The sequence below is a fragment of the Sylvia atricapilla genome, chromosome Z, assembly GCF_009819655.1.
Source record: "Sylvia atricapilla isolate bSylAtr1 chromosome Z, bSylAtr1.pri, whole genome shotgun sequence".
Lineage (NCBI taxonomy): Eukaryota > Metazoa > Chordata > Aves > Passeriformes > Sylviidae > Sylvia > Sylvia atricapilla.
In genome coordinates, this window is record NC_089174.1 from 20,386,202 (window position 1) to 20,411,431 (window position 25,230).

A 25,230-nucleotide genomic window follows, 5' to 3' on the forward strand; every position below is an offset into this window, starting at 1 on the left:
TGTCTAGACATATCAATAGAACTTCACTCTCCCTAGCAAAGTACTTCTGTAAGTCAGTGTTAAAGTGATCCACCCATCATCTCGAGCATCATAGCAATAAAGGAAGTGGAGCAAAAGTCACTGTCAAATACCACTTAGTGGAGTTTGCTCATGAGCAAGGCAGCAATATATATAAATACTACTGCTGCTTCTAGTAAGATTGGACTCCAAAGTCTTCTTCCAATATTGTTCTTTCTTTCTATACCTGGCTGAATGCCTTTCCCTTATACTTCTGGAGGTATTATGGAGCCTCCTGTTCTTTGTTTTAACTTTGGAAATGAGGCAAAGGATACATCTCTCACTTTCTGTATCTAACAGTCAATAACTGAACTATGAATGTGCATACTTTTTGTGTCTTCAGGGTAATGCTAGACTGGTGTTTCTGTGTGCTGGTTTTGGCTGAGGCAGAGCTAATTAGCTAGTATGGAGCTTTGTTTTGTATTTGTGCTGAACACAATGTTGATTATATTCCGTACCATACAGCATCATTATCAGGATATAAAGCTGTGGGGAGAACAAAAGGCGGGGACTTTCAGAGCGATGGCATTTGTCTCCCCAAGTCACTGTTACACGTCATGGAGCTCTGTTCTGGAGATGGCTGAACATCTGCCTGGTCACGGGAAGCAGCAAATTAATTTCTTGTTTTGCTTTCTTTTGTGTGCAGATTTTGCATTCCCCACAGTTTCATAGGTAAGTTACTAGACAATTTAGTCTTTATCTCAACCAACGAGGTTTCTCATTTTGCTGATTCTCTCCCCAATCCAGACGGAGCTCAGAGAGTTTGGCGAGGAAAGGGAGGGGAAGAACAAGAGGAGAAATGCATCTAATAGTCGCTGCTACTTGAAATCAGAGGCTGCAATGCCAGCGGCAGCTGCCGCGGAGAGAGCGGCGATACCCTCTGCCGGCAGGGAGGCTCCTCCGGGAATGCCGGCGGAGCCGGTTTTGCTTCGCAGAATCACAGAATTATTCCCGTTCGGGAGTCATCCCCTCCAACCCCTCCGCCACCAAGGCACGGCCACCTGGAGCACGGGACGCAGGAACGGGTAGGTTTGAATGTCTCCAGACGGAGACTCCACGCCCTCCCCAGGCAGTGGGTCCAGAGCTCTGCCGCCCCTCAACGTGAAGTTCTTCATACTGCGGTGGAACTTCTTGTGTTTTAGTTTATGGCCATCGCTCCTCATCCTGCCGCTGCGCACCACCGAAAACCGTCTGGCACCATCCTCCTGGCACCCGCCTTGGAGATATTTATTTGCGTTCATGAGATTCCCTCTTAGTCCTCTCCAGACTAAACAGGCCCAGCTCCCGCTGCCTTTCCTCACAAAGCAGAGATGCTCCACACCAACCTCATCTTCATGGCCTCTGCTGGACCCTTTCCCGTGTCTCCCTGTCTCTGTGCTGAGGAGCCCAGAGCTACACACAGCACCCCCGAAGTGCCTCCCCAGGGCCAGGCAGAGGGGCAGGGTCCCCTCCCTCTCTCGCAGCCGTGCCGTGTCCCGCTGTTCCCATCCCAGTGCTCCGCGTCCCCTCCCGTGGCCCGGCGCCGGACGTTATCGCTACGATCGCGGCGAACCCCCGTCGCCCATTGGCTGTCCGCGATCACCTGAACGCGCCGGTCCCAATGCTCGCCCCGCCCATTGGCCGCCGCTCCGCCGTCGGTGCGCGCCGATTGGCCCCGGGAGCCGCCGCTCCGCCACCCCCCCGCCCTCCGCAGCGCGCCCCCGCCGCTTCCTTGCGCCCCGGCCTCCGCCGCGTCGGGATGAGCCGCGCTTCCCCATGGAGACCAAACGGGCCGAGATCCCCAGCAGCGTCCTGGACGACCTATGCAGGTTCGGCCGTGGTGGTGGGGGGGGGGGGGGTGGCGCGGCCCCGGGGATGCGGTGCCGCTGGTGCCGGAGGGCGGGAAGGGCGCCTGCCCCTGCCCGGTGCCCCGTAGAGCCCGGGATGCTCGGGACTCTGAGGGAGTGCGGGGCCACCCGGACTGAGGGGTGGCTTTGGCTGTTCCGCGCCGGCCGGGAAGCGGAAGGACGAGGCTCGCCCTCTTTCCCCCGTGCCCGAGGCTCTGCCCTCCCGATGGAATCCGTCCTGGAACGGCGGGAAGGCTGCCCGCGGTACCCTCCGGACCCGGTGTGGGATTGCTCCGACGGCGGGCCAGGAGCTGAGTGCACGGGGCAAGTGGAGGAACATTGTTTGTGGGAATTTCTTGCGGGGTTTGGGCCGGAAAAGGTAGAGTTGCGTCGGCGGTGTTTGCGCAGGTTAAAGAAGAGCTGGGAGCGTGCGGCTGCCGTGACGTGTAGCCGGGCGCTGATGCTCCCGAGGTCTGGTTTCATTTGGAAGGGGTGACAAGGAGTCGCTTCTGGTGAGTTACCTCTGCTGGAAGGGAACGTGCCAGCGGACGGGAAGGGAAGAGCCACAGGGACACCCTTCGGAGAAGTTGCCCTCTCCTACTTGTCGGTTCTTTGAGTGAAATGCTTTTCTTGTTCGAGGGGCTTTGCGTTTTGATTTTCATAAAGCGTGGATTCTGTGTTGTTTAAAAGGGAAAAGTTGTGTTTTACACGTATTTTCTTAGCCTCTGATCATCTTCTAACTTTGTAAATTGTCTCTTCCCCAGAATGTGATGACACAAACTGCATGTGATATTTGGCATGAAATAATATTTTATTTTACCACCTCCAAGAGACGCCTTATGACGTATTTATGTAAAAGAGGGAAAAGGTGGTGAAGAGGAAAGATACCCCACTTACTATGATAATGGTTTTCAAATGAGCGAAAATGTTTAGAAGTGAGAATACCACAGGAAGGTAGAACTGTCCTGCTCAGTATTGTTTCACACTTATGTAATGGAGGAGTCAGAGTTTGTGATAGACATGTAAATGTTCAATGCCCTAAATCTGGCCTCTGAAGCATGTTTGTATTTCCATTGTGTCTCCTTTGGGCTCCCTGCAGAGAGAGAAACTTGCCTTTCAGATCCCTGCTCACATATGATACAGTATTTAAGACTTCAGAAAATCCAGAGGGGGATTGCAGTGACTACAGAACTGATACAGCCTGTTTGTGGCTGATAGAAGGGCCCATGAGTATTTGAATCTTACATTGTAATAGGGTCAGTCCCACTGTCTTACTCTGTCTCTTTATGATACTGTCATCTTCTGTCTTCAGAATGGTGTTTTGTATTATAATTGTGTTAATGTTATAAATGCATTATAGAAGTGTCTGTCACTTCTACATTCTTCCATTGATATATGATATTAGTGGGAATTTCGGTAGAAAATGACAGGTGATTTTTACTACTCAGTTACTGGGTATTGTTAAATAACAAATCCCAGGTCAGTTTTTGTTATGCTGCCTCGTGCTATGGAGGTATTTGAGTAAAGATGTGGAGGTGCAGAGATCTAATGTGAGTTTAGCAGCGTCTTGATACTCTCTTTGTCTTGTAAACAAATGCTGTTAGCCCCATTTTTTCACTTCAGGACTGTGGTTGGTTCACCTTGCTCAAGTAGCCAGGTACTCATGGAGCCACACACTTCCCCTTTTCAAAAAACATTTGAAACTTTTTTTTAATCCATGTTTTTCCCTGGGAAACTTCATGATGGCTTCATGCTTTCATTCTCTACTCTCCTCTACCTCCTCCCCTGTGAGCAGCTCAGGGGATGGGGAATGGGGATTGTGGTCAGTCCGTAACACATCATCTCTGCCGCTTCTTCCTTCTTATGCTTTCCTGCTGCTCCAGTGTGGGATCACTCCTGCAGGCTGACGCTCCTTCAGGACATATCTGTCTGCTCCAGCATGTGATCCTCCACAGGCTGTAGGGTAGACATCATCTCTTCCTCCTTCTTCTCCAGCTTTGGTTTTTCCACTGCTCTTTCATGCTGTGTTTTTCACTTCCTCTGCCTGTTGGGTATTTTTGTTCTTAAATACACTTCCCCACAGGCACCACCATCTCAGCTGCTGCCTTCAGTTGTGTCCCACAGGGTGTCCAGCATTAGCCCATCACTGCCAGCACCTGGCACCTGCACCCAGAACAACCTAGAACAACCTGTTGTTAGCACTTGAGTCACTCAACTTAGAAGTTAACTTTTTGATTAATAAATATCATCCTACTTGTTCTTGTTCTTTGAGCCTAATGCCTGGCCTATTCTTACTCCTCTTTGATACTGCTGCGTATTTTATCTTTAGATCTATGTTCAGCTGCAGTGCTGGGGCAAGAAACATAAACTAGAAGTGAAATAGATTTTAAAGTTTTTATCTTTTAGTTACAGCAGTTTTATAGATAAGGGATCTTTTCAGCAGTCAGAATAGAGCCTTCAAAAGAAATTGGGAGTGGTAGGGTCAATTGAAAATTGGGAAGTGGTGAAATGTTGATGTGAATAAGGTTATTAATGCAAGGGAGAATCATAGAATCATATGGGGTTGAAGGGATCTTAAAGATCATCTCATACTACCTCCTGTGCCATAAGCAGGGTCACTTCATAGACTAGGTTGTTCCTGAACACTTCCAGGGACAGCATATTCGCATCTCCTCTCGGCAATGTGTGCCAGTGTCTCATGACCCTCACTGTGAAGATTTTTTTCCCTATTATCTAAACCTGCCATTTTTCTCTTTAAAGTCATTCTGCCTTGTTCAGTCACTACATGACATTGTAAAAAGCCCCTCTCCAGCTGTCTTGTAGCCCTCTTTAGGTCCCGGAAGGCCACAAGGGAGACTTGCTCCAGCAGATCCCAATCCTCTTTGGGGTTCCTATAGCTGGACACAGCACTTCAGGTGAGGTCTCACCAGAACAGAATAAAGGGTGAGAATCACCTCCCTCAACCTGCTGTGGACACTGTGTCCCATCAAAAGAATGGGCTGGGAGCTCACAGTGTCAGCTCATGTCAAGATTCTCATCCACCAACACCCCAAATCCTCCTCCCCAGAGCTGCTTTCTGTTCATTCTTTGATCAGCCTGTGTTCACATTGTGCTTGGGATTATCCCAACCCAGGCAGAGCACCTTGCACATGGTAACTTCACCATGTTGAAATTCATGAGGTTCACACAGACCCTCTCTCAGGCCAGCCAAGGTCTTTAAGGGTATCTGGACAAGGTCCTTTCTCAGTGTGAAAAATGGATAAGAAGATGAGCAATCCATAAATAAAGCATACAGGGCTACAAACCCGACAGAGGAATCGTAACGAAGGTGGTGGTGGAAACCAAACCTGGCCACTGGTTGATGAGGGGATATACTTCATTCCAGCAAGTTTATCTGAGTATGGACCTGCTTTTGGAAAATATGAAAAAGGTGGGGAAATCAGAATGAAAAAATATGTAGACACAGACCTAAGAAAAGAGAAGTAAACAGAATGACAAGAAACAAACCTGGTAATTTCACTAATTGACCAGCTGCCAAGAAACCACAGACACGTCTCCATGTGTCGGATTATATATACCCTTTTCTGATCAAGATATGGGGCAACTGAGAGGCGTTTTAAAATCTTTTATTGCATTTTTATTCTCATGTGAAGGGTGAGACAATATAGATGTTATAATTCATGCCATCACAATCAGCAGCCAAACTATTTCTAAATTACAATACATTATAAGCATTCTTTGGCCTATCAGCTTTTGCCACACAATGCTGTTAATGCCTCAAAGCCAGTCATCTAAAATTACCCGTTGTGGGTCCAACTGCAATGCACCTTTCATAATTCTATTTCTCCAAGTATCTAGTTTAATTTGCAAGACCATCATTTGAAACTTGTTTCTAGTTCCATTTCTCTTTCAACAGTGTCTGTCCTATTCCATATAATTTTTAAGTCAGCATTTGCTATCTCTGTGTTTGCATACAGATACATACTATGTGAGTCTTCTGTCAGGCTTTGAGAATTCTCTACAAATCCATTTCCCACATTTCCCCTTCTGTCTTGAACGAAAAAGACTTTTTTGATGACCTTGTTTGTTATTTGCTGTGCACAATGAAATATACAAGGCATTATCACTGATATCACTTTAACAATTAATGCATATAAACATGCATATAATGCACATAATGTGTTTGCAAAGCTTCTTTAGCCAAGGTGCAAGGGTCTGTCTTTCAAACAGGTTATTCAGTCATAATCCGTTGTGGGCTTTAATTTGATTTGTCAAATCATTTAATTTTTGAAGTTGTTTATGGATGAACTTTGAATGGTCAGAAAAATTCATACAACATGATCTTTCAAATTCTTCACAACTATGCCTATGTGCTAGTAAAAAAATGAATTGCTGTTTGATTTTGAAGGATAGCATGTCTAACACTGTTGACGTCTCTCAGCATATCACTGATTGCAGTGGATGTGCACTGGTTTGTTTACATAGCCAACATCTAACTCAGTCTAACTGTTTCAATGCCATGGCAGAAGCAAGTTGGGGTAGTAACAAACTTGCTGAACCCCTTTTTGCAGCTTTCTAGGACATAAAATCACTGTTACAATTTTCTTCATATTGATGGGTAAATATTTTTCTTTTATGTTTTTTCTTAATTACTATTTAAGCACTATGTACCACCTTCAAGGCGTGATGGAATGCCTTGCTAAGCCCTATTTCTACAACTGAACCAATATCCTTTTGGTAATTGTTGTGGATATTGGTCAATCTTGGAAACTCCACCTTAATTATCGGAGTAATTTCACCAGAAACTTGAGTTTCTATAAGCAGGGTAATTGGTAGCAACATTGTACTTTGGAGAATCATTTTCTTGCTAATTGGTATTTGAAAATGTAAGACAGAAATCCACAGTTAAAGAACCAAGAATTTCCAATTCTTTGGGTTTGGAAGGTGCTTTGGAAAGTTCTTTGGTTTAAATGTCTCAATTAATTACAGGATTGGTCCCATTGGCAACTTCACCTGGCATACTCTTAAGTTGCTTTTTGATCAAGGGATCATAATATATAGGTATCGGCCAATCTTTTACTGTCACACTGACTAGACAGGGGGTTTGAATTGGACAGACAAATGGTGTCTTCAGGTGGGACACAGCATGTCTGGCATAAAATGTGGTCTCTGTGCTGCTCACGTTTGTGTTCCTGTTACTCTGCTCGAGGAGTTGTTAGTGCGTTCTTGTGCATGACACGGCTTGACATTCATTTCTGGAATCCAGTTTAGCTTTGACATCGGGGATTTCTGTTTGGGCTGTAGTTGCAGTTTACTGCTGAAATGACTAACAGTCAGTGAATTAGAATCTATTAAGGAGCAGTTAAAAAAATTAAGAACATACAATGCTTTTTATAAGCGCTTTTGAGGAGTCAACTCCCCCTTTTGTTTTTTAACTTTAAAACAGAATATATGTAGTAAAACAAGAAACTTAGAGTAAGGATAAGTTAAATAGCACATGTAATTAATAAAACATATAAAAGTAGATAATTATTAATGTTTGTTTAAAATATTGTGGGGGAAATGGTGCGAGTGAGAGGCAGCTGCAGCAGAACTGTGGGTCACAGCCCATGCACTGGGGGGAGGAGAGACAGGTGTCTTCCCCAGGCTTTTTGTGCATGTGTACTCACTAGCAAACTTCAAACTGGACCATGTGGTGAGGCAGGGACGTGTGTGATGGGTGGGAGGGTCTGGGATCTGGGCAGGGCTATGGGTGGAAAAGGAGACCTGTGCTAGTACTTGCAGGACCTGTGAATGTGCCTGGAAGTCTGGGGGGTGTCAAGTGTGTGTCTGCACCAGTGATCTTCTGCCTCTGTTCTTGGCCAGAGTCCCTTGGAGAGGCAACCAATTCTCAGATCCTGTGATAATTCTTAACCGTCAGATTTTAAGTAAAGATACAGTATTTCTGGTTTGAGCAATGGTATTATGCATTTTTGGAATTTAGCTGGTGGCACACAGGAGCTGAATGTCAGAGATCTCCATCAAATGATTTAAGTTCAGTGGGGTGTATGACGTTAAATTTCTAAAAATGGAGTTTTGCTTTTGATATAGATACAGGAATAAGTCTTCTTCTGCCTAACTAAAATGGACTATCACACAGTTCTGCTTAAACTTTTGTCTCAGTGACTCTGTGTGCCAGTATCTGGGCTAAACTTGATCATCGTGTTCAGACTGAAAAAATAAGCAGGATCATATTTAATTTAAAAATCTACATAAATTATTGGTTTACTGTGGGTTTAAGTGAAAATATATAACTACGTGAAAATATATATTATATATTTAGATTATATATATTTTATATATATAATTCTATATAATAATAATGTACAATAATTATATACAATATTATTATTTATAATAATTATATATTTATTATAACTATATAATTATCATATATAATATATAAAATATATAAAATATAATTATATATTTTATATATAAGTAAATATTTATTTATTTATATATGAAAATATAAAAATGTAAATATATAAATATATTATATTGTATTATATTATATTATTATATATTTATATATAATATATAATATATAATTATATTATTTATATATTTTATATATTTTATAGAATATATTATATATAATAATTATAATATTATATATATATATAAAAATATATATAATTAAGTGAAAATATGAAAAGCACTGAAATATCTTATGAGAATTTGCAGGATTTAATGGACTTGTAAAAATGTTTTCATTTTTGTAACAGACATTTAAGTAGGCGGTCTTAACACTCATTGTTTTCACAACAGTTAATTTACTTAGTATACTATACTTGATGTTTCTGAAAGAACAAAATAATCCATTTTCCTTCTTGATTTTTAAAGCTGTGTTTTACTTTGTGAGAACTTTTACTGTCCTTGTGGAACATGAGGAGGATCTAGTGGTCTGTTGGTATGTGCTAATAGATTAAGAATTATATACTGTTGCAATTTTGTATTGTTAGCTGTATTTAAATCAGTAGATTTAGCTAATCTTCCTCTTTTTCTTTCCTGGCAGCCGATTTATTTTGCACATTCCAAGTGAAGAGAGAGACAATGCAATCAGAGTATGTTTTCAGATTGAACTTGCCCATTGGTTTTATTTGGATTTCTACATGCAAAACACACCAGGATTACCTCAGTGCGGGATAAGAGACTTTGCTAAAGCTGATATCCTTTTTATTACTCTGATTATTTTATGTCGTGATGGTAAAGTGCAAACTGAATATTGTTAACAATATTTCATAGTACAATAATATCAGTTCATGTGTTAATGATTAAAAGTTAGTATTGCTAGGTATGTGATGTTGCTGAGTTCACTGCTTCCAGAATTTCGTGGCACCCACAAAAGAGATGCTTCTTGTACTGCTAAAGAGCTATGGAAAACAGTCAGTTTCTGATGTTTGAGGATTTTCCCTCATGGTTGCGCTTTGCATGCTAGGTTGGTTTCAAGTGTAAGCTGCTGGTGCTCATTAAACTGAACTCCAGAGTTTAATTAATTTTCAAGTAAATAGTGACATCAATGTTGAAGTAGTTGAAGATGGTATGTGTTCCCCCATGGGCAGTGGTATATATTTTTTGCAAATTTTTGTAGGGTACAGACTGCATTTTTACTGAATTCAAATGGTTGTCCTCTGGTTTTTTTGTGGCTTGTAAGGGCAGCTGGAATGTGTACCATCTAGTCCTTGCTAGAGAAAACTTTGTGGCTTTCATCCAGCAAGTATTTTAGTTTAGCCTGTTCCCATATGTTCTTGATGAGAGATTGGAATATCACTTCAAACTTTGAAGATAGTATTATCCATGGTGTCACTAGACAGCATACTTAGCTGTCTTAGTTTCATAATAATGTATTTACTTTGAAGCACTACAGCTTTTAACAGTAAACTGTAAAAATATAGTCATAGTCAGTTGGTTGATGTTATGCTGTAATTTTATGTATGTTTTTAATTATAAATGTATTTTCAGACCAACAAAGTTCTCCTAGTAATTGTAGGCAGTGCAGAAAAAATGCCATGTAATGGATGTTATATGTTCATTACATATCTCTCTTTTTAGCTCATATTTGTCACAAATATTACTTCTGCTGCAGTGTATTTTAAAGTATTCTGCTGTGGAGTAATCTTTATTCGTAGTATAATATATGTAATACATAATACTAATACTTATATTAAGGACTTGCAGATTTTCTCTCAAAATTTTAGAGTTATAGAGGTTGTTTATATTTTCTCTGCTTGGTGAGTTTTGATAAAGTGTGTTAGAATTTAGATTTCTGTAACTATATGCCATTAAAAAGATTTTTTTTAATAGTAAATACTAAAAATGGGATTCTGTGCTGTAATCTTAACAAATGATTGTGGCAAAAATTTATTCCCATTTATTTTGAGCACAAGGAACTGAAATTTTTTCTGTCTTGCTTGTTTCAAAATTTAAAAAATGTGTTTGTAAATAATACATATTCAAAATAACTGTTACAGGGTTACTTCTGTTTTCAAAATTATCTTCCTTCAAACAAGCAGCCTTGTGCAATCTTTTTTCTTGGTGGTTCTTTTTTCTGTTTTGTTTGGGCTTTTTTGGGGGGGGAGTTTGGATTTTGTTTTTTGGTGTTTGTTTTTTTTTTCCTTTATTGAGATTGCTTTGTATAGGAATTGCTGGATTACTTGATGCACTCCGACTTTTAGTGTTTTGTAGTAGATTATTTGTAATATTTTTTTTTATTTCCAAGAGAATATATCTTGAAAGATTTAGAGGAGGGGGTGTTTATTCTAAATTTTGAGTGAGTATCTTTTATATTCAGTGTGTGCTTTGGAACTGGCTGCTTAAGTTTATCTTTCTTAACATGCTGCTATACTCTTCAATCACTGCCCTTTTTTACTGCCTCAAGGTGAAGATGTACATAAGGTTTTAGATGAGTGGAAAGAATACAAAATGGGAGTGCCAACCTATGGTGCAATTATCCTTGATGAGACACTTGAAAATGTAAGTATGGAAATAGTTGTGAAGGGCTGTCTGGAGGGAGGAATGGCAGATGCTGGCGTAAGTAATTCTTTGCTGTTTACATTTTTCTTCTGAAGACATTTGCATTCACTGTCAAGATTCACAGAGATCTGACAGTTACTTGATATTGGTGGCTGTGTAGAGAAATATAATAAATGAGACAGTAAATAAATACACTTCTGCTTGCTTTCCTTCTTTTTTTTTTTTTTTTTTTTTTTTTAATTCTGAGTTATACGATTCTATAAAAAACTTCACAGTTCTTGCTAGAACACAGCAAACCTAATGGTTTCCTTCCTTGAGGCTAACATATTCTTTTGGAGAACAAAGGGATGGTGGATGGAGGACATTTAATGAAATTGGTTAGAACACCTGCATGTTTGACAGTTGCATTCCCTTGTGTTTTGTAGGTTCTTTTGGTTCAGGGCTATTTAGCAAAATCTGGTTGGGGATTTCCAAAAGGGAAAGTAAATAAAGAAGAGGCACCTCATGACTGTGCTGCTAGAGAGGTAAGTTATGTCAGCTCTTTAAGACAAAGAAGTGAAATATTGCTGAATTCAGGATATATGTGTTGGGTGAAAAGGCACTTTACTTAGGTAATCCCGTTACTGAAGTCATGTGAATAAATTACTCTGTTCTTGCAGTCATCTTCTGATGTACCTTCTGGTGCCTTTCTGAGTTCCAAAATGGTAATCAAGGTTGAGGTTATACAATTTAAAAAAAAAGTGTTTATGTTTCACATTATTTTGCACTAATGTGCTAAATGAAGTGAGTACTGTTTTTAAAGTTCTCTGCTGAACTGTGAATTTACTTTTAAGTATTACCTGTGGTGCTTGGGAAGTCTTACGTAATTTATGGCTTTTGACGTATTAATTTCAAGGGTCACCATAGCTGTAAAAATGTGAAGGAATGTGAAGTTAGTTTTTGTACACTGGGCTACACAAAGAGACTAAGGACCTGAGTTGCAGGTTGTAGAATTTTATGTAAAAATTCTGAAGAACCTTACTTTTCTATTTTTCAGTTATGCAGGAACAAGAATCAATGTATATGGCAAATAAAATCTGAAAAACAAAATAATCTGTGGTATTTATTGCTCCTGGAGAACTAGATAATGTAGTGAAGCTGCATATTCAAAATGGCCTGTAAAAGAATATTACTGGTACAAATTCAGTGTTCATTCAACATAATACATCCAGAATTTTTGAGAGAGAAGATTAAGGTGAGGGAAATTGGACTGAATCAGTATATGAGAAATCAGGGTTTTGGGGTATTTTTGTTTGTTTGTTTGTTTGTTGAAGTATACCTATCAAGGATAAAGTAGACATAGTGGCTTCAAGATGGAGTTACATGAAGTATGTCTTCCTCTTCACTTCAGGTTATGCCAGCAAAAGCTTTAAAAGGGGTATAGTTAAAATGGGAAAAAAATCTTTTGATGGTTTTATTTTGAAAAATCGATTTAGATTTCACTAGTGAACAGCACTATTATTATCATTGGGGGAAGACTGACAATTTATTTTATGTCTGAAATAAGTCTTTCAACTTCTTTCACTGGACTCAGCACAGATCTGAAACCATAAGCTGGATCTGTGTAAAATCTGATGAAGAGGTCTTCACTTGGCAGTGCCTACAGAGTTCAGTAGTATTTCAGAAGTCAATGAGGACTAACCCCATATTAATAAATTGCTTCATGAATGTGTAATAGAATTGTTTCAACTTGCATAACAAGTCTGCCATCTTAGAGAAGTCTAAAGCATGTAGATACTTCTTCTATTTCTGAGCAAACATCTATGTGTAAAGGCTTGTTTTTCCCACAGCTTTTATAGATACATCTGAAAAATAGTTATTCCTTCACTTATAGTAATAGTGCACACTGATTTCATCTAAATACTTCTCAGGTTTTTGAAGAAACTGGATTTGACATAAAAGATTATATCTGCAAAGAAGACTACATTGAGCTGCGAATTAATGATCAATTAGCACGGCTGTACATCATTCCAGGAGTTCCCAAGAACACGAAATTCAACCCCAAAACTAGAAGGGAAATTCGGGTATGTGCTATCTCGTTTGAATCTATAGGAACTTCGCAGAGGTTAATTTTTAAAGCCAGAAGTGTGTAAAATAATGAACCCAATTAAGCACAATGCACACCTCAAATGCTAGGTACCAGTGGCATCTCTGCGCTGTAGGGTTTTGTGTTGACTTCTTGCAGCTCACCTCCAAGTCTGATACTTGACAATCTGTCTGACATGTCCATTCATCATGAAAAGACAATAGACCATGCTGTTAAAATACAATTCTCCTTTTCTTATAGGTGGTGTATAAATAATTTCATAGAATTCCTAGTTACAGATGCATATGTAACTATATATTCTCAAGTTGTAAGTATTAATTGGGGACATACAAAAGCCTACATATCAGAAGGACAAATTAAGGATTGTTTTCTCTCTTTCATGGCTAATACTGTCCAGATTCAAAAACCAGTAAATTTTAAGGAGGAGATTGGGAAGGGGACAGAAAAAGGAAACTATTTTGGATGTATTTTTTACCATTAGGTTTTTAAAAGATATTTTGAGAGGGAAAGACAGGCTCATGTAGCAACTTGTTGGAACCTTTGTCTGGTATCTATGATCTTTGAAGTTTGAATATTTTTTTCTTTTATGGCAATTCAGTTTAAAACAGCTATATTTCCATGCAGATTGTTTGACTAAACAGGGCATCTTGCTTTCTAAATAGGGAAAGTATTTGATTGGACAGGATTTAATTTTTTGCATTAGAGGCCTGTTCTTTAAAATATGACATTAGATGAAATTCTAGGATATTTTAAAAATATACAATAAATATTGTACTTTGTAAAACAGTGACTGTCTGTGTGGGAATATTGAAGAGTTCTTGCAATGGCAGAGTTTTGAAGCTTCATCTAACCTAATGCCACCAGGCAGGCTAGTTTTGTACTCTCTGTAGAACTATATTGAAAAATTGTTCAGTTTGTAACTTATTTCCATAATTTACATCTTGTCTGGACCTAGAGCCTTTGGAGTAGATTCCATGCTAGCAAATCTCATGTGGGTTCTTCTACGCTGTCTGTGGTCAGAATTCCTGATTTTGTTCCCCATTCTGCAAAGGATACGGTTTTAAATATTAAAAATAAACGGTAACACAAATCCTATCCTATCCCCATGTTTTTTTTTCTTTTATAATGAAACCTGAAACTTACTGTCAAACTAAACACCCTTCTTACGTTTGAATGGGTATTGGTGGTCTAGTATTGATGGCACTTTAAGTAAAAAATTACTGAAAGTTATTCAAAGCTTTGCATTTATTTATAACATTTTGTGTGCTGTGGTTTGGTTGGTTTGTTTATGAAACTCTTTTTCAGATTTTAGTTGCTGATTAACACCTTTCATATTTTAGGTGCAATATCAAGCCCTGAGTTTGTGCTGTACCATCTGCTACTGTAGTGGCAGTTGGAAGAGTTAATTAACCTTTCGTGAAAAATGCTGTTGTGGCCTGTTAATTTAAGTCTTCCATGGTAGTTTTTAAATTAAGGGAAATAACTGTGGCTCATACACATCTGTAACATTCTGCTAAGACTACAGTAGAGAATATTTTGATTTTATGTCTTGTTTTTCTAGAATATTGAATGGTTTTCTATCGACAAATTACCATGCCACAGAAATGACATGACCCCGAAGTCTAAGCTGGGTTTGGCACCTAACAAATTTTTTATGGCAATTCCCTTCATCAGGTATGTTTGAGATGAGGCAAATGCTAGGCCAGCTAGCTTTAGACAGACAGCTTTAAATTCTTTAGATTTGTTTTGGTAAGTAGATTTTGTTATACTTCTCCTGGCTCGCAGGCCATTGAGGGAGTGGATTTCCCGAAGGAATGGAGACTCCTCAGATAGTGACAATGGTTTTTCATCTGCAGGAAGCACACCCTCTAAGCCCAACTTGGAAAAAGCTAGGTAAGAACCAGGTCAGTTTAACATCTCTATATTCTTTCTTATAGAACGATGGTCATACAAATACGACAATATTATGCAATGACAATTATATACAATACTGCTTGTCATTTTCTCTTTCCCCAAAGATTTGTGTTCCAGTAATAGGTAAATTTAACAAAAAGCATAGACTTACATCACAGGATCTTAAGTAAGGTGAGAACTTAGTTAATGTCACAATACACAGGTGTCAGAACGGAGATTATTTCCTCAGTCTTGTTTGTGGGAATCAAAAAAACCCAGAAGCTAAAGCAAGTAGGTAACTTCCAGTGCCTCAAGTTCAATATTTTGGGCACTTCTGCACAGGAAAAGTAGGACTCTCTAAAGCAAGACTGTTAAGTACTCTAAGAAGTGGCTAGCTAGATAAAACCTGTGGGAATCAGTAGGGTAACAAATGCTGCTGGCTTTAGATTCAGTTGAGTAAAGAGTGGTAGAGCAAACTTTAAAACTTGTAGTCCTTATGAGAGGACTTAAGTAATTTGAACCAGGGCAACACCAAGAAACAATAGGACAAATGCTAATGTGGACTTGGCTTCTTGTCTGTAAATACAAATGGCAGTGAGCATTATTAAGAGTTTCCATATTAGGTTACTTAAGATTGTGTTCCAGATTGTCCTCAAAAAGCAGAAAATGCTTTCATACTTGTCTTCTGCTCTCAGTGGATTTAAAGTCGTGTTGTAAACTGTCTTTGTTTTCCTGTACTAGATCCAGACTTCGCTGTAGTCAACAGGTGTTTACAGATGGCTTTTCAGGAGAGCAGTTAGTGAAGCCAAAACAGCCACAAAAGCCATATAATCATTCTGAGGTGTCTGAAGTTTTGAAAATAAAGGTAGGTTTTTTCTTAGGCAAGCGTATGCATCTGGTCTATTGTCTTGGTTTAGGGCCAATTTTGGGAGGAAACTTCTTGATAGGGTCTTTCTAGAGAGCAAATTTAAGTGGCCCTTCTCTTAACTGGTTTGGGGAAAAAATTTTTAGACAGAAGTGGAAAAAACTGTTCATTTAACAAGTAAAGTGTTTACAAGCATAAAAATTGCATAATATTAAGCAATAAGACTTCTCACTTTTCTGAAAGGAGATGAAAAACTTGAGAAAGTTCTTGCTGTGGGTTGTAGCTCAGCTTCTCTAATCTTTTACCAGTTTCTCCAGCACTGGAAAATGCTGTCCTGGGCCCCAGTGGGCTGCAGGTGTGAGCTCCCGGTGTTTTTCTGGGCTTTCAGTCTAGAACAGGTTTAAACAATTCCACGTAAAAGAAAAAAAAATAGCCCCCGCAGTCTAGGGAACTTGTCTGCTTCAGCTAGCAAAAAAACTAACTAAAAAGCAAAGGAGAGTTCTCTCTCACTGACTATACTGGAGACAGCACTGAAGGATGTTGGGGAGCAAGTGTGGTTTCTGATAACAAACTCTGCGCTTCTTTTTCCCCTCCTCGCTCTCGGAACCAGTCTTAAAATTGCAGAATGTAATACCTAGTATAAACAGAACAGATGACTGGGGATACAAACATCATAAAGTCACGCCAGGGCAACTATTAAAAACAGATGTCTTTGTTCATATAAGGGTTTACTCTCTTGGACAAAAATAGTGAATTTCATCACCACAGAATGCAAGAATAGAAACATGGAGTTAGGGAATACTCTTGAGAATTCTTTGATATCTCTCACACTAGAAGTGGTGGTATCAGGTAGTAATTGTGCTGGATCATGTACAGATAGTAATTACACTTGCCATTTTGGTGTTATCACTAGTATATCTGCATTAGTGCATGGAAAGTCACTGACCTGAATTAATTGTGTAATAATTCTGTCATAGAGCAAGAGAGAATGTGAGTAACAGCTGATGGCCCTTTAGCTTGAGTGTATGTTTGGTTAATTTCAGTGGGCTTCAGTTTTTCTGCAAAATAAACTCTTTACATGTTTTGAACTTACTTGGAGGGAAGTTGGAGTTACTAAGTAGAAAATATCAATGATGTCAAATTATGCCATTTAAACTCTTCCCTGTACTTATTTTGGACTTAGCAGCAGAGCCAGAGCCTGAGGAACAATGGCAGAAAGCAAAACCAAGACACTTCCAGCCAAAAGAAGCGAACAAATGGACTGCACAGTCAACCAGTTAAGCAAAACCATACCTTGGTAAGAAACATGCAGTGGCTGTGTCATAAATAGGTTCCATAATGCTTTACAAATATCCTGCTGAAACAAAGTTGAGTGCATATCTATCACAAGTATGTTTGATCAGAGTATTTGATACATGTTTGTAGATGTATAACATTTCTTACCTTGTGTGCATATACATCTATAAACAAGCATACTAAATTTCAAAGGTTTCATTTTAGAAGTAAGTAATTTTAGCTGTTGAAAATTTGTCAGCTGTTTCAGTACACAGGCCTGCAGCTTTCCAGGTTCCTGTCATGTGAAAGCCTTCTGTGATGTGTAGTAATAACTCAGTGTAGTACACATCTTATTTATTCATGTGTGATGTCTTGCTGTAAGCATGGGTTTTGTTATGCAGCGCTTAGAAAATGGTGATGCAAATGCTTATTATTTCCCTTCTCTCCATCAAACAAATGTTGAGACACAGACTTGGCTTGGATGCCAGAATGTCAGACAGTTTTTTAATTATACAGTAGAGCTGTTTACAGCAATTTGTAAACTCTGGTATCACACTCTTTGCATGTTACTTTCCCTTGCAGTTACTAATTGTGTTGGTCCAGTTCTTCTCAATGGGAGTAGACTCACTGGGCTGTGGTCTCTTTTATAGTAGAATGTGCTTTTGATTCCCTGTTTTTTATAGCTTTTCAGTATAATTTGTTGGCTCTTGTGCAGCAGTGAGGCCCCAGTCCTCCGTGCAGCTCAGCTGGCTTGTTCAGTCTTTAGTTTCTCTTGTTTACAGGCTTTAAACTAGATTCTTCCCATTCTGCCTTGTGGTTATTGCCTTCTTTCTCTTTTTCATGTAAACATGCAGAAACGATAAACTTGCCCTAAAATTCTCACTGCAGCAGGAAATGATCAGTTATGTTTGAGTCTGAGTCTAGAAGAGTGAATTGACTGCCCAGAAATTTGAATGGATAGGAACAAACTGTAATAGTAATCTGTAAGATCTTCATGGAAACTACTGTTAATGCTCCATGGTTACTTTGTAGGCTCTTCTCAGACTTTTCTAAATATTTCTCTTTTTCACTTGTGTTTTCATGATGGTCAGTCTTTCAAAGTTTAAGTATTTTGTGTCCCTGTGATAATTTTCTGATTGATTTGAAGGTCAGGATACTCTTAATTTGCAGAGTGTAATATTTTTTCTGAATTGGTGTACTTACAGCAGCAATACTTGGGGCTAAAACAACTCCTCCCCAGAGAGTTCTAAGTTTGTGTCTCTAAAGCATGTTAATTTAATTAGCAGTAGCAGCATGTTTGCAAAAGCATTCCCCTTGCCTCTTTTGGGACAAGCTCAATGAAGAGTGGGCTTATGTGTTGATTCCACACTGTCATATGCAAGACCCTTCCATCTTAAAACAGTTAGAAAGTACTCAAAATTTTCCCACAAAAGTTTGCATGTTAGAAATGTTTTAGTGACTGTTAAAAGTTTGCATGCTTCTAAAAGTCTTGTGGACTTAAAGCATGTTTGCTATGTCAAGTGATGTGACAGAATTAATGCTGAGTATTCATACTCAGCATACAAATAATTCACACATGAGGTGTGTCAAAGCAGATATAACCAGCATGCTTATTAGATGATGCTTAAATATAATACCATTTCTTAGTCATAAAATGTGTAATATGTGGTCATTCTCTTCACCAGAAATGTGAAAAAAGGCTTAATCCAAGAAGACTTCAAGATAACTTTGAAACAGGCAAGTGCCGTCAGAATTTTCGTTCACTGTCCTGTGCTACAGGCTGAAGGCACTCAAATAATGATGGTTGAGGGCTTTTCCTCATGCCAGTCTTCCAAATCTTAAAAAGCCACGTTTTTCCAAGATAGTCTGAGATTTTGTTTGTTTTTTTAATGGAAAAGATACTGTTTCATGTTGGTCTTGCTATTCTTCTCTTTATTATAAAGACTGACTGATACACCAGGTGACTGAGTAAAATAGTAATTAGAAGCTAGTTTAGAAAAATATCGTCTGAGTCAACACAGTGCTGTAATTAAGTGTTGTTTCAGGGCTTTCTGTCCTGCTAGTAATAAGTTGCAGCAGAGTGCATGCAGTTCTTTACTTACTGCTCAGGTGTGGGTGCCATTTTTTTCCCTCCTTATTAAGAAATGTCTGTTGAGAAATGAAGCAGTATTATATGTGTAAAACTGGCTGTTGAAAGTGTTTCCAGATTGCAGTGAATTTGAAGATTTATTCTAGCCTCTAGACAACTTGTAAAGATGGCTGTTTGAGTTACCTTCTTCTGTTTATGACTGAACATACAAATTTTGTTATAAATATTAATTGGATATATGTTTGAGGTATGGCTCTGTGTTGTTACTGATACTTTTATTGGCAATTGCCCATTTAAAATTTATTTCATGCTTTCTTCTCTTTAAGCAGAAGCAGCATATGAGATGTGTTGCTCCAGTGAAGACCCACTGCCAGAACATTTAGAGGGACATTCTATGGCATGCAATGGCCATTACAAATTTGCTTTTTCATCAAGAGCTTTCTTGAGTTTCAAGTTTGACCATGATGCCATAATGAAAAGCTTTGACCTCTGACAGCAAACTTACTGGGAATAAGAATTAGACTTGCAATTGAGGAGGTTTCTTATCCAGCCTTACTCTTTCTCAGGAGTTTTTTGTTTTGTTTGTTTGTTTTTAAATGCAATGCAGGGACTGACTGCTGATTTGGAAGGGTTTGTTCCCTTTGCAGTATGGGAGTGGCATAGTCAAGTGTTGCACTTTAAATGCAGTCTAGCCTTTGTCCACAAAAGTACCTTTCCAATGTTCAGTTCACTTGTTCCTAGCTCTGCATTAGAGGGCATTCTTTTTACTTGTGTTTTGTGGTTTTTAAATTTTGTTTATTTTAACTTGTTGTGTGTTTTGTAGAATGTCATTGACTTTTTTTAACTGTTGGGAGTATACCAGCTTGCTAACCTTTTAACTGTTCTGATGTAAATTATTTGGCTTATTTGTCATTATTTTGTAGGACATTGCAATATTACGCAGTGGCAATGAAACTAATTCTCAGAGGACACCTCTGTCCTAGTGATTTTGAAACCAAGTTGCACATTTCAAACCTAGCCTCAGCCTGTCATCCTTTCTCTGTCTGTACTGATTGTTTGCCCCAAATACCTTCCCTCCTTCACACTGATAGTTTTTCTTGGCTGGCAATCACTAGTACTTGAGTCAAATCTATAGCATGTTGACTTTTTGTACCTACTCTTTCTTAGTCTTCGATAGTGACACTCAAACTGGCTAAAACTCAGCCCATCAAAGTGTCTAAATTAGCTCTTGTGCACTGCCCACAGCTGCATAAGAAGTTACAAAGCAGCTGCTTGCAAAAAAAGAGACGCTTAAACTTGTCTGTGAGAGGTTACTTGTGTAGAATTTATACTGAATGTAAATAAGCCTCTGTAGATCTCACTGAGGAGGATGACAGGTGCATGGATAATAGAGGCATTGTGTGACACTGAACAGCTTAATCAGGCTTCCAATAACTATTCCAAGGATGTTCAGTATTGTATTCTGTGCTGTTGTCCTCAGATCTCTTGTGTAGTGTATGTGCTCTGTATATATCCAGTAGTATTGAATTGCACTTGCAGTTAGCATTTAAATGATCTAGCCTCAGTCATTTTCAGCTACAGTGCTTTCTTAGGAAAAATATGAAAGATGGGGTGGGGATGGGAGGGGAGGATCAAAAAACCTGTAAGAGCTGAGGTGATGAGGTGTTACATCACCTTCAAGTTAGTGGGTTTTGAGCACGTGCGTTGCAGCGGAGAGAAATGCACTGAAGTAATTTGTAATTTGAAGCAGCTTGTGATAGCAAGCATGTCCCAGATTTTAAAATGGACTTTTCTCTAGAATAGAGGTAATTGATAACTTCATAGGTTGAATGAACTACACCCTTGTACTGTATGTACATGCACTGAGTTTTTATGCAACTCATATATGTCATCCAAAACCAAAATCTTGGTCTTCCTTCAACCACCCTACTTCATATACCCTACCTAGTGTTTTCCTCAGAAATAGCTTTAGAACTTTCTCCTGATTTATTCACTTGCCTGGCACCAGGTGATTTGCAACTCTGATACTGTAATCATTTTGGTCATAGGAGTGTTCAACTTCTGTATCAGCAGGAGAACTGGACTACAGCATTTTCTCCTTCTGGAGGACAAGAGTTCTGCGGGCCTTGTTTTTCAAGACCAAATGGTGAAATAGCTCAATCTAGCTTTGACTCACTTCTTTTTTCTTCTTTTTTTTTTTTTTTTTTTTTCCCTTAAATGTATCCAAAGGCCATACAATGAAAAAGAAGAGTAATAAAGAAGGTGAGGATAATGCTGGAGGAGGTTACATTATTCAGCTTCAGGTGAAAACTAATCTTCAATTACTTATTTGTGCTATTTTAGTTGATTTCCCAGCAAAAGTGCCTTTACTCATGGTGAGGCAGAAGTTTGTATCATATCCTGAGGCTGCTACTGCCTGTGGAGCTAACACAACTCTCCTAAGGCATAATTAAATAACAGGCTGTGGAAATCTTTTTATAAATAAGTTGACTTTTCAGATAAATTAGTTATAGATCATTTATTGCTCTGTGGAATAATGGGGATGTTGATGAAACAGTGAACTTGGAGCATCTGTCATCTGTTTGGGAAGTCCTGGCAAGGACTTCCTTGGCAAGTCCCAGGCTAGAGGAAGTCTTTAGACCAATGGAAGCATGTTCTATGAATAGGAGATGCTGGCTCCCCTCTGTTTACTGCATCATTATTTTCTTCTTAGTAAAAGGTTGGTTCAGTATAAGAGACATTGGTTGCTTCATGGAGCAACCCAAAGTGAAGCTTATACATATGTCATTGATTTTAGTAAACCTAGCCTTAATGTGAGTTGCAAATAAATGTGATAAATATGCAATAACTTACTTATTTGTATAAGGGTACTGTTTCCTGTAGTAGCATTGCTTTCTGCTTTCTTAGTAAGGTTTATCCTAAAAATATGTAAGTGTGGTGGCATGTAATCCACTTAGTGGACTCCATCATGCCCTGCACCGTGAAGATTTTGTTTACTATTGTTTATGTTCTTATTTCACCATCCCTTTATAATTGTATTTCTAAGTTTAGAAGTACTGTTTACATTAGCTTCCCTAAAACAGTGAAGAAATAGGAAGTGAAATATAGGCTTTAGTTCTGTGAGTTTTTACTTCACAAGAGCTAGACATAGGAAAATACGAACCATTTGCATGTCTGACTTGAGAGCTGGTGTTGAGATACTTGAAAAACAAACACTGTCAGTTTGAGAATGCTGCCATATTAGAGGTTATTCATATAATGAATGGTCAAGTCAGTGTTCTTGGAAACAACTTGCAGAGTAAAAAATATTAAGCAAAGAAAACCCTACAGCTGTGTGGTGCTAGGAATCTGGTACTAACGTGCAGTTTCTAGTACTACCTCAACTCCCTGCTTTAGCATGAGGTTTTTAGCATCTGTCTGCAGAATGCTTCTATACTTTGACCTTGGACTGAAGAGTGGCCTGCCCACTTAAGTGATTGAAGTGCTGCTGACTTCAGCTCCTTGATGTACATCAATCAGCTTTTGAAAGTAACTGTGTCTTGCATAGTTTGAAGTCTGGCAACAATGGTTAGGAAGGAGAGGGGGAAATAGCTTTATTTATTGCACAATCAAAGTATTATTTTTTAACACAATATAAGTTCCTTAGACCAAACATGCATAAATGGTTTCTAATTAAATTTTGGGCCTAATCACTGTTCCAGGCTTCTATGCTGTGCTCCAACTTTCCTGAACTAATTTGGTGATTTGAGAACAATGTTTAGTGATTTTCCTTCACCAACCTGTGGCTGTTATAAATGTAACTGTTCCTTTTAAAAACAAGGCAGCCTTTGGGTCTGGCTACTTCTAACATACTTGCTTTCAGATTGTATTTTCAGATAAGAACACAGTTCTTCCAACCTTTACTTAATGTGGTGATTTGCTTTTGCACTTACGCCACTGCGGTGTGAAGAGCAAAGAGTCAACATTAAAAATCCAAACTCCAATGTCCTCTAGTGCAAGATAGTACTGTTGCTCCACGAGTAATTGGCTGCCCAGCCATGTCAGTGGGCTGCCTAATTGTCAGATACTTGGGGTTTTGTTACAAATTCTGAGCAACAGGTTTCTCTTCCAGAGGTAAAGCCAGGTGCCTTCATGTTTGAAGTTAGGTTTTATTCTAAATGTGTTAGCATGTTCATAGTTATTGAAAATTAGTAGAATAGTCTCTCTTGTTGATACTGATTTCTGTAAATAAACCAATTTTAAGTCTTGCACTGTAAATGTTAAATAATCTGGTGCTTATACACAACTTCATAATTTCAAATTGTTTTTGTTATTACAATATTTCAGCTTTTGAAACAACCAAAATTATTTAAGATACGGTAAATTTATACAAACTAACTGAAGGTGCTTTTACAGTAAATTAGACTTAGAAACTCTTCCGTAATAGGTTTTTGTTCAAATGCATTTATAGCAATAGTGTAGTTCAAGAATAGAAGTAGGCTAAATGCTAGTATTTGCACTGTTCTTAATCTCATATGTAAGCACTGATAGATGCAGTAGGATTTGTACTGTGTGTGCATTTCACTTTTTCATGTAGCTTTTGAACTTAAAAGGAAGTCAGCATTAAACAACGACATCGGCCATATTCAAGATTGTACCAGAGGAACTATTCCAGATTGGTAGCAGTACAATTAAACAAAATACTTGGGGTTTAACTTGTCTTTCCATTTAAAATGTTAGGTTCACCACGGCTTAACTTTTTGTACAGATTCAGCTTTGCAGAAACCCTTATCTTTAAATTGTTCTCAGCTCTGGCTGCTTCTGGGAAGTCAGAAATGTCTTTGAGTCCTTCAGTTTTTCCAGGAAAAAAATCACTTCCTTTTAAGTAATTGTTAACATTTCACAGAGTACAGAATGTTTAAATTTGGGAAAGTCTCTATGGATTTTACTGAAAACAGAGTATTTTGTCATTTCTAAGCATTTATATTCTTGATCAGATGAACTAGCTTCTTGTTTCCAGTATGGGTTACAGTTCAGTGCCTTTAAACAAATGATTACAGCTCAAGGAGCATTAATTATTTTAAAATAAGGCATTCATAGCTTTTTAAGAAAACACATCCTGCAGACACAGTTCTCTATGACACATTTCCAGTGATGAGAAGAACTTGGCAAAAATTTTTAAGCATGTTTGATCAAAATTACTGAACTGTGGGGATGAAATCTGTATCTTACTGGTTGGGTACATAATTCTGTTACGCAGAAAAAAATATGGGAAACTGCATGATTAAGAGCTATCAGCAAATACTTCTCACACCAATACTTGCAACAGAACTTTACTGTGTCTGCATGGCACTGCACTATGTGGAAGTTGAACTTCATTCCTGAGGAGCAGTTTAGCTGGGTTTGCAAGGCACTTTTACCATTAAAAAGCAAAACTGAGCCCCCAGAAGGTGTGGGGTTGTTAATTCAGGCAGAATGCTCGATTGGTGTTCATGTTCCAGGACCCAGACTTGGGTACTGCTTCCAAATGATGACACTTTTCAGGGCAGTACTGTATGCCTCACAGAAAACAGGAGCAGTGCTTTGTGGTATGGCTCAGGCATGAAGGGTTATGTCTTCCTCCTGTTTGTTTAAAGCTCAAGAACTTGATCTGTTGTCCTCTGTGTGTAAGTGGCACATCAGTGCTAATTAAGTAGAAAGTGCATACAGCTAAAGAGTCAAAATCATTACAGATTTTATTCAACTTCCATTATGTTCCTTTGAAGAAAGTTTGCATTAGTCAACTCTTCAATTGCATTAAGTAAAATCTGTAACATCCACTGTACTGATGATTGTGATTTTGTTATGAAGCACACCATTTAAAAGACTATGACTAAGTTGATGTTTTCTTCTATATTGTTATTTTTTCCTCTGTAAAATTAAATTACTTTATAAATAAACGTATTGAAGTACTGAAATAGGAATATAAGGATTGCTGGTCATTATGAAATGTGATGCCTGTGCGGCTGGTACAGGTTATTGTTTCACTGTAGAATGTTTACTTGTTGCTTTAAGCCAGCAGTGATTATATCTAGTGTCTGGAGACGAAGTATTAAAGTCAGTTATAAAGGTGGATGAGGAGCTCAGTGGAAAAGAAAATGTATTA

General features: G+C 38.6%; 2 protein-coding genes across 3 annotated transcripts in view; both read left to right on the forward strand.

The window, feature by feature from the left end:
* APC (APC regulator of WNT signaling pathway) overlaps window positions 1-13,840 on the forward strand; it is a 174,710-nt gene extending 160,870 nt beyond the window's left edge. The window contains exon 17 of the transcript XR_010745787.1: window positions 13,825-13,840. The gene's annotated coding sequence lies outside the window, so the exon portion shown is untranslated. The remainder of the gene's footprint in view (window positions 1-13,824) is intronic.
* DCP2 (decapping mRNA 2) lies at window positions 1,717-25,053 on the forward strand. 2 transcript variants are annotated; one of them, XM_066339114.1, is made up of 11 exons: window positions 1,717-1,865; window positions 8,941-9,092; window positions 10,771-10,898; window positions 11,324-11,422; window positions 12,809-12,961; window positions 14,546-14,658; window positions 14,770-14,877; window positions 15,619-15,742; window positions 16,926-17,039; window positions 18,703-18,754; window positions 19,436-25,053. In XM_066339114.1, the coding sequence occupies exons 1-11, from the start codon at window positions 1,813-1,815 to the stop codon at window positions 19,597-19,599; spliced, it is 1,260 nt and encodes a 419-aa protein (XP_066195211.1). In that variant the 5' UTR covers window positions 1,717-1,812; the 3' UTR covers window positions 19,600-25,053. The 2 variants fall into 2 exon arrangements, with proteins under 2 accessions (XP_066195211.1, XP_066195212.1); XM_066339115.1 differs by having other exon boundaries at window positions 16,929-17,039.
* Window positions 25,054-25,230: the final 177 nt, after the last annotated feature.